The sequence below is a fragment of the Cucurbita moschata genome, unplaced genomic scaffold (genome assembly GCF_002738365.1).
Source record: "Cucurbita moschata cultivar Rifu unplaced genomic scaffold, Cmos_1.0 Cmo_Scf00014, whole genome shotgun sequence".
NCBI classification, from domain to species: Eukaryota; Viridiplantae; Streptophyta; class Magnoliopsida; order Cucurbitales; family Cucurbitaceae; genus Cucurbita; species Cucurbita moschata.
Genome location: NW_019268530.1, coordinates 2,249,621 through 2,258,492, shown reverse-complemented (window position 1 = coordinate 2,258,492; position 8,872 = coordinate 2,249,621). Strand labels below are relative to the sequence as shown.

Below are 8,872 nucleotides of genomic sequence, written 5' to 3'. Positions count from 1 at the left end.
CAAAAAAAAAAAAAAAAAAAAAGATAATTATAGAAAGTAAAGGAGTTTAAAACTAAAATAAAACCAAGAGGAATCAAGGGGGACTGTCTCAAGTTTAGAGCAGAGCACACAGTTACGAATTTCTCATCATCTCATTCTTAGTTTTATAATAAAGGAGTTAGGAGTGTGGAAAAATGACTCCTGTGCCTTAGTTTTGTTTTTATGATTGATTCATTCCACATTTGAAGGTATAAGATATGTTTTTATGATTGATTCATTCCACATTGGAAAGAGCAGCAGGCCACTGCCCTTTAATTTTTCTGGTAAGATTTAAATCTACAACCTATAATTGAAGACATGATATCAAACCACTTTGAGCCTAAGCTCAAACCAGCCCAGTTCTCATCATTACACCTTCATTGGTTTTTCATGTCTAAATAGACATGAAAAAAACCATTGGTTTAAAGTATATTTACTTTTCTAATCTTCAAAAGAGAGGGAGGACTTGGTCTTCGGGATATGAAGGCATGAATTAAAATCACCACATTCGAAAGCAAAGATAGATTTCTTGGAGTTTTAGGTCATTGGGAGGAGAAAAACCTGGCCATGCTTTTCAATGAATGTTAGGAGAAATCCGAATTTTCTCCAAAAAGAAAGACTTCCACAAGTCAAAAAGCTATGAAAGACAGAAAGACATAGCTTGGAGAATAAAGCTAATGACCATTTGCATGTATGCGAAATTAAAAGATGGTATCAAGATTTAGACAGGACAGATAGTACTTTATTTCGATTAGTGAATATGACAATAGCATTTAGGACTATGGAAAGAATAATTTAAGATAAGAAGGGTACCGACTTAGGATGCATCCAAGAAAAAATTGCAATTTGATCAAATACCATTTTACTTTGATGATTATGGTTAAAAGTTACAACTACATCCCTTAAAACTTAAGATTGTATCCTGTAAAGTTTCTACCAAAACACTCTTTGACTAAATAATGACATTAATGACTTGAAAAGACCTGCAAATAGATGATAAGAAAAAGTGGAACCCAACAAAATAAAATGACATGTGCAACATACTTTACTTTTAAAGTAAGGAATCATTTTTTTTCTAGTTTTGACCAACTATCCACTTTTGTAGTTTCGTGTTAAATTAGTTAATGTCTATCCAACAGGCATGCTACACATCATTAGAGAATTAAAATGCAAAGGTCAAAAACAGTTGAAATTTTTAAAATTTTAGAACTAAATGGATCAATAGTCAAAAGTGAAAAGGTGGGGGTGCCTAAAATTACCACGTTTACAATCAAAATGAGATTGATGGGCATTGCGGATCTGTCAAGTTGGGTTGAAGGCATCTTTGATGGCTATTGCAATCATGAAACTATTCACTGTTTTGTAAGATAATCACTTGCATTCACGTGAACTTGACTTCAGATAATTAAAGAACTATTATACTTCAAAGAGTATGAACTACGAAGACGGTAGAAAGAACACAAAATCAAAGAATCAAAGGAGTGAAGCCGAACCAGATGAATGGTCGGTGGGTTTTGTTTCCACTGGCCGAATAAAAAGGAGATGAAGCTTCTGTTTCCTAGCCTTTTAAGCTTCCTTTGATCCAATCTTCTGGTTCTTTCTAACATCTATAAAGACACCTCAATTCAATCCCATCCATGCCATAGCACCATTTTCATCAAACCCATTACATGATATTCAAAAGAATGGCTGCCATGTACATCGATCCAAGGCTCAAACTCCAGATGGCCAAACCCCACCTTCAAAATGGAGGCACGTCAGAAGAGATTGAAGGGCTGATTCGAGTTTATGCAGATGGGCATGTTGAAAGGCCCCCAATCATCCCAAATGTAGCCTGCAGCACCACAGCATCAGACAAAGGCGTAACTGCAAAAGATGTTCTCATAGACATTTTCACAAACACTTGGGCGCGTATTTACATTCCTAACTCTCAACGAAACCTCCCTTTGCTTGTTTACTTCCATGGCGGTGGCTTTTGCGTTGGCTCTGCCGCCTGGAGCTGTTACCATGAATTCCTCCTCAATCTTGCTTCCAAAGCAAAATGTGTAATCCTCTCAATCAACTATCGTCTTTCCCCTGAAAATCGCCTCCCCGCCGCTTATGACGACGGATTCAACGCACTCATGTGGTTGAAACAGCAAGCAATAACCAACCCCATCGAACACAAATGGTGGTTAGGCAATTGCAATCCATCAAAATTGTTCCTCGCCGGCGATAGCGCTGGAGCAAACATATCATACAACACCGCTACAAGGATAGGGCACAACGAATCCACACTCCTAAAACCCCTAACTCTAAAGGGTATAATCCTAATCCAACCTTTCTTCGGCGGAGAATCGCGAACCAAATCAGAAAAGCTCGCCGCTACGCCCTCCTCCACCTCCGCGCTAACTCTCTCCGCCGCCGACACATACTGGCGGCTATCCCTTCCGCCGACGGCCAATCGCGACCACCCATGGAGCAACCCACTGGTGAATGGCGGCGCAAAGCTGAAAGAAATGAAACTTCCACCATTAATGGTATGCATATCGGAGTTGGACATACTGTTGGACAGAAACTTAGAATTCTGTGCAGCCATGGCAGGCGCCGGGAAGAAAGTGGAGAGAGTGATTCTGAAGGGAGTTGGACATGGCTTCCAAATTCTGAACAAAGATCAGATCTCCACTCAGCGAACACAAGAACTGATGGGTTCCATTCGAGCTTTCATTCATCAACAATAGGTCAAAATATATTTGCTTCTGGTTCAATTTTGTCTTTAGAGAACATCAACTCCATCATAGTCTGCATAATCCTAATTTTTTAAGGAAAAAAAAAAAAAAAAGAAGTATGAACTACGGTAGGAAGTAAGAAGAAGTTAGAATTTCCAATTTCGATCTCTAAGTTATAAAATTATGAATGAAAATATATATTTAATTATAAAATTGTGAGACCTAAAGTTTGTTTCGAGGACATGAAGATCTATACTACTCTTGTTTGGCTATCCATTTTTTTAACTGTAACTTGTCAAATCAATCAATATTTACTTAATAGATCTGCTCGTTGTTATTGTTCAATTAAAAAGTTGAGATTCCATTGGTTTAAGAGAGAAACGAAGTATTCCTTGTAAGAGTGTAGAAATCTTTTCCTATAAGACGTGTTTTAAGATTGTGAGGTTGACAACAATATGTAACGGACTAAAGTAGATTATATAGCGGTAGACTTGGGCTGTTACACATACCAAAGTACATTTTCTATAGTGTAACAGTATTAGGGGTGAAAATTTAACTTTTTGACGGAGAGAAAATATAGATATTGTCTTAACATGTTCAACTATATTTATTTTTTATTAAACTAAATTAAGTATAAAAAAATATTAAAAAAGTTATATTTAAAAAAATAGTAAAAAAGTTATATTCATTTGTTTCAAAGTATTACAACGTTGTTTTTATTGAATTTTTACTATAGGAGTATTTTTGTAATAATTATGAAAAAGGAAGGATAAATTGTAATTTTGTTAAAGAATATGAGGTTATTGAAACATTAGTAAAGTATTTAATTTAGTATAAAGATAGAGGCAGCCCTTGGTGGACATCAAGAGCTTCGACAATATTCCATAAGTGTCCGAAAAGGGAAATTCCATAAGTGTCCTAAAAGGGTAAGGGAGAACATTTGTCGAATGGATAAAGACACTCCTATCCCATTCACCTTTGGATTCACAAAAGCTTCATACTTTGCTCAAGTAAGAATACGAGTTTTTTTTTTTTTTTTTTGTATTTTACAATTAGATTTATCGCCAGACATATGAACTACAAATGTAATAATTCAGCTGTTTTAATGCATGTTGTTCGTTGTGCATAAAAGTTTTTAAAACATAAACATAAATTTTATTTTCATGACACAGTTAGAGATATTCATTTGACCAACGTAGTTTGAGTCCTATAGGGACCCGCCTCAAATGAGTCTGGGAATGAAAAGAGAGTGATGAGAGATTTCTTCTTGTTAGTTAAATAAAAATAGAGGTCGAGATTGTATTTTTCATCTCCATCCCTGACCTTGACCCCTACTCGCCCTACTTTACTTTTTATACATATATAATTTATGATATCTTGCCTTTTTAATAAAAAATATATTGAAAAAGGAAAATGATGCATTAAAAATTCTTACTTTCTATATAAAAAATTAAAAATTTTATGAAAATTAACGAGTAAATAAGGCTAACTGAGTAAATAGCAAAAATTGGAAAAAAAAAAAAAAAAGTCAAGCTCTGAGACGCTGATGGTTCTCGCCATATAAGATCGGACGGTTGTGATCGACCCTGATCACGTTCAACAATTAATTCTTCATCGCAAGACCAATTAATGCACCAGCCGGGAATCGAACCCGGGTCTGTACCGTGGCAGGGTACTATTCTACCACTAGACCACTGGTGCTTGTTGATAAGTGTGTAATCCTTTTTGTAATTATTTAAAATAAAATTCTTAAAAAACATACTTTGATATATTTATTTTAATCAAATTAAAATTTTACTTTTCCGTTGACGTTGGACTGTTTCCTATAATAATATAATAATTTTTTTTGTCCTAATTAATTAAAAAGTCTAACCTATTTAAAGTCATCCAACGGAAAAGTCACTTTTAACTTAAAAGGATAAGGTTTTCCAACGAACTTAATACCTACCAATCTTATTCAAAACGTCTAAAATAATTCTAAATTGGTTAATATTTAAGAAAAACGGATAGGATCACGCATGAATCAAGACGAAAAACCAACTTGGTTCAAACCCACTCAATCAAACCTACACCTTAAACTGGTGAACTGGTCGCCGAACCAAAAGAACCTTAATTTGTGCATACTCATCTATCTCGAGCGACAATTATGGTATAAAGTTGTAACTATCCCGATAAATATATTTGTAACTAAGAACAAAAAAGTAACAACCATAAAAATTTAAGAGCGAGGGAAAATTGGAATTATAAAAACATTAAAGTATTTTAAGTTTAAAAATAAAATATATTTATGATATATATATATATATATATTTGTTATGAACTTTATTATTTAATAATGAAAGATTATATTAAAATATTAAAGCACAAGGGAAGCATCGCATGTATTTAGCATTTGTTTTAAATGATCAGACCCAAAACTCAAAGCTTGGGCTTATGAATCTTAGGATAAAGGCCCAAAATTCAATTTAAAAAAAAAAAAAAATATATATATATATATATATATAGTTTAGATTAAAAAATAATTCCTACAATTTTATGAAAATTAAGATGTAACGTTTATAATTTTAAATAATATAATTAATTTTTGTAGATAATCCTCGGTATAATCAGACCATAAATAATATTTATAAAGTTCGATTAAATGAGAAAAACACAAATTAAATTATAATTTAGCTTTAAAAAAATTTAATTTATTTCGGGGAAAAAATCTGATAATAAAAAAATTAAAATGTTTCGGTCTAACCCTTCCACGTCAGATGTCACAGGTCTTGAGTTCTTAAATGGCCACATATTTGATCGAATCTACATTAGGTGGGACCCCGTAATTTGTGGCCAAGAGAAAGCGAGTACTGTTACTATTCGTACTCGCGATCCGAGCCGCTAAAAAGAATACTAACTTTTTAGTACAGCAATTAGTTGCAAAAAGCCAAGGCCTAGGCGATGGGACGGGAAGGAGAAATTATTAAATGCATTAAAAAATTAAAAATAATAAAAATAAATAAAAATTGTATTTAACTATAATACTTTATTAATCCAAAACTCAATTTAAAAGCTTACTAATTTTCCTATTAATTACCATTTATTAATTTTTTTCGTATTTTTCAAACATATTTATGGAAAAAAAAATTGATAAATATAATGTTTATATTGTAAAATTATTTCTTAAAATTAGAATATGTGTAGTATAATTCATTAAATGAATGAATGAATTAATAATAATAATTTAGAAAAAAACGAATTAAAACAAAAAAAGTTTATTTCTTCCATCGGAGTCACACGTGGAGCCCACTGCAAGTCCACGATAGCCACAAGATAATGCATTACCTTTTTGCAGCCACTAAATTATCGCCACGTGGGTAACCTTGGATTCTTCATTTCCAACCCACTCTGCTCACAAAACCAACTCAACTCAACACAGAAAAACACAGACAACAATGTTGAAAACAGAGGACGACTACTTCGGCGGAGCCGCCGCCACTGCCACTGCCACCACCGCCGTAATATGCGAGGCATGCGAGAGATCCCCAGCTGTATTCATCTGCAAAGCGGACGCTGCCTCGCTCTGCGCCGCCTGCGATGCCGAGATTCACTCGGCGAATCCTCTCGCCCGCCGTCACCACCGTGTCCCAATTGGTGGCGCTGACATGGTCGGGACTACTCCGGAATGTCAGGAAGATGAAGACGAGGACGAGGCTGCTTCATGGCTGCTGTTGAATCCATTGAAGACCAACAACGAAAACAGAGGAGGTGGTTCGATACAGAGCAATAACAATACGAATGGGTTGTTTTTGTTGGGTGGGGAAGATGATTATTTGAATTTTGTGGAGTTTAATGGATGTGGGGAAGATCAATTTGAGGGGTCGGAGAATTATGGCGGCGGCGGAGGAGGAGGAGGAGAGGACAGAGTGGTGCCGATTGAATTTGAAGGGAAAGATCCGATGTTGGAACAGAGCTACGGCGGCGTTGATGGGAGCTACTCCTACAATGGCTTCCTCACCCACGCTGTAACCTCCCTACCTACCTCTCTCTTACCTTCATCAATGGAGGTCGGCGTAGTACCAGATTCAGCAACAACCATGAGCGACATATCCGTATTCTCCAACATAAGGCCACCAAAAGGAACAATCGATCTCTTCTCCGGCGCGGCGGACGTGGCGGCGGTTCAGATGCCGGCGACCCAATTGTGTCCAATGGACAGAGAAGCCCGAGTGTTACGGTACAGAGAGAAGAAGAAGACAAGGAAGTTTGAGAAGACCATTAGATACGCGTCTAGAAAGGCCTACGCCGAGACCCGGCCGAGAATCAAGGGCCGGTTCGCGAAACGAACCGATGTGGAGGTTAAACTCGACCGGAAATTCTCCAGCCCTTTAATGGCGAACGTTGGATATGGGATTGTGCCTTCGTTTTGAAGGTGAAGAAGATGGAAGAAAAAGCAGTTAAGTAGCGATTATAGGTGATTTTAACTGTTTAATTATAGAATATTTGGTCTTAATTGTATATAAATTTTGTATTTTCTGTAATTAAAACTTGTTTATGTCTAAGTTCAATTATTAATTTTGTGTCATTTTTTATTTTATTTATGTACCCGTTCTATAGTTTAAAAAATTATAAATTTTGTTCCGATTTTAAGTTTAATATAAATTTTATGTATATCTCAATTTATTCAAGTATCTTTTTTTTACTCACTTGTCACACCAATTTTTATTTTATTTTATATGTAAATCAAACATAGTTAGTTTCTATAACTGACCGGATACACATTTAGTGTTCTCTTTAGGCTTCCCCTCAAGGTTCTAGGGGAGGTTTCTACCTAGATATTGTTCTTTTTGGGCTTCCGCTCAAGGCTTTAAAACGCGTCTGCTAAGAGAAGGTTTCCACACCCTTATAAATAGTGGTTTGTTCTCCTCTCCAACCAAGGTGGGACATCACAATCCACCCCCTTCGAGCCCTAGCGTTCTCGTTGGCACTCTTTCCTCCCAGCATCCTCACGGCACACCACCTCGTGTCTACCCCCTTCGAGGAACAACGAGAAGATTGACATATCGTCCGGTGTCTGACTCTGATACTATTTGTAACGACCAGAATCCACCGTTAGCAGATATTATACTCTTTGGACTTTCCCCTCAAGAGTTTAAAACGAGTCTACTAGGGAAAGGTTTCCACATTGTGGTTTGTTCTCCACGACATATCTACCAAATTTATTTTATTTTAAAAAAAATAAAAAAAAATTAATGAAAAAAAAAAAAAAGTAGTGGAAGCTTTATATATAATGCCATTAGAAATGGAACACTAAGTGTATTACACTAGTAGTAATATTGATATGTCTAATGGACTCAACTTTTTTTTACACCCATTTGAATCTCGACTCCGACGTCGATCTCGATAATTATATTTTTATAGCGATATGATGTCAATTTTAAATATAAATGTTCGTGATTTCGTTTTTGAAATTACTCAAAAGATCTTATACTAGTGAAAGGTTATCCGTAATTTATATATAACGATTTTTTTTTGTATTTTATTTGTTAAATAATTAGTATAAGATTTTATAAATGGAGTTTTTTTTATTAAAAAAAATAAAAGTAATCAATTATCCCTTATTTTTAAAAAAAGGAAAGCAAATTTAAAAGTACAATTATTATGTCCTATATGACTTTTAATATTGAAATCTCCTTTATTCCCATAGCAAAAAGATATCTATTTTTAAAATATAAAAAATAAAAAAGTTGAAGCATTTTCTTTTTGGTGATTTGTCCACATTCTCCCTAACTTGTAATGATTGTCTCAAAGACAATTTTCAAAGCTCCCCAAAACACCCTTCATAAATTCCCTACTTTTCTCAACTTCCAAGGCTAAAAATGTAATAGATTAAAATATAACATTTGGGAGAATTTTTTTTTTTAAAAAAGAGCCAAATAAATATTCTAATTTTTCAATTTACACAATTAATCATTTATTGAGTTCTAAAAAAGATGTAATAATAAATGAAAGTTTAATACAAATATTAAATAAACTTTATAATTTAGTTTTCAAAATTTAAAAAATTCGAGAACTATGGATAAAACCTTGAAATAATTAAAAGTATGTTACGGGTTCATTCGATCGATTTAGAATTTGAGGAACGTTAATGAATTTACCATCAAAAT

At 34.5% G+C, this 8,872-nt stretch overlaps 2 protein-coding genes and 1 non-coding gene across 3 annotated transcripts; 2 read left to right on the top strand and 1 right to left on the bottom strand.

The window, feature by feature from the left end:
* Positions 1–1,343: 1,343 nt before the first annotated feature.
* On the top strand, positions 1,344–2,835 carry LOC111452001 (probable carboxylesterase 17). Its single transcript, XM_023092515.1, has one exon. The coding sequence runs from the start codon at positions 1,689–1,691 to the stop codon at positions 2,736–2,738; it is 1,050 nt and encodes a 349-aa protein (XP_022948283.1). The 5' UTR covers positions 1,344–1,688; the 3' UTR covers positions 2,739–2,835.
* Positions 2,836–4,356: 1,521 nt separating this feature from the next.
* Positions 4,357–4,427, bottom strand: TRNAG-GCC. Its single transcript has one exon. It is a non-coding gene; the product is annotated as a tRNA-Gly (tRNA).
* Positions 4,428–6,160: 1,733 nt separating this feature from the next.
* Positions 6,161–7,302, top strand: LOC111452515 (zinc finger protein CONSTANS-LIKE 2-like). Its single transcript, XM_023093284.1, has one exon. It carries the CDS (start codon positions 6,161–6,163, stop codon positions 7,133–7,135), a length of 975 nt encoding a protein of 324 aa, XP_022949052.1. The 3' UTR covers positions 7,136–7,302.
* Positions 7,303–8,872: the final 1,570 nt, after the last annotated feature.

Bases quoted from the DNA above. Each gene is read 5' to 3' on its own strand.
- LOC111452001 (XM_023092515.1), top strand. From the start codon at position 1,689: ATGATATTCAAAAGAATGGCTGCCATGTACATCGATCCAAGGCTCAAA.
- LOC111452515 (XM_023093284.1), top strand. From the start codon at position 6,161: ATGTTGAAAACAGAGGACGACTACTTCGGCGGAGCCGCCGCCACTGCC.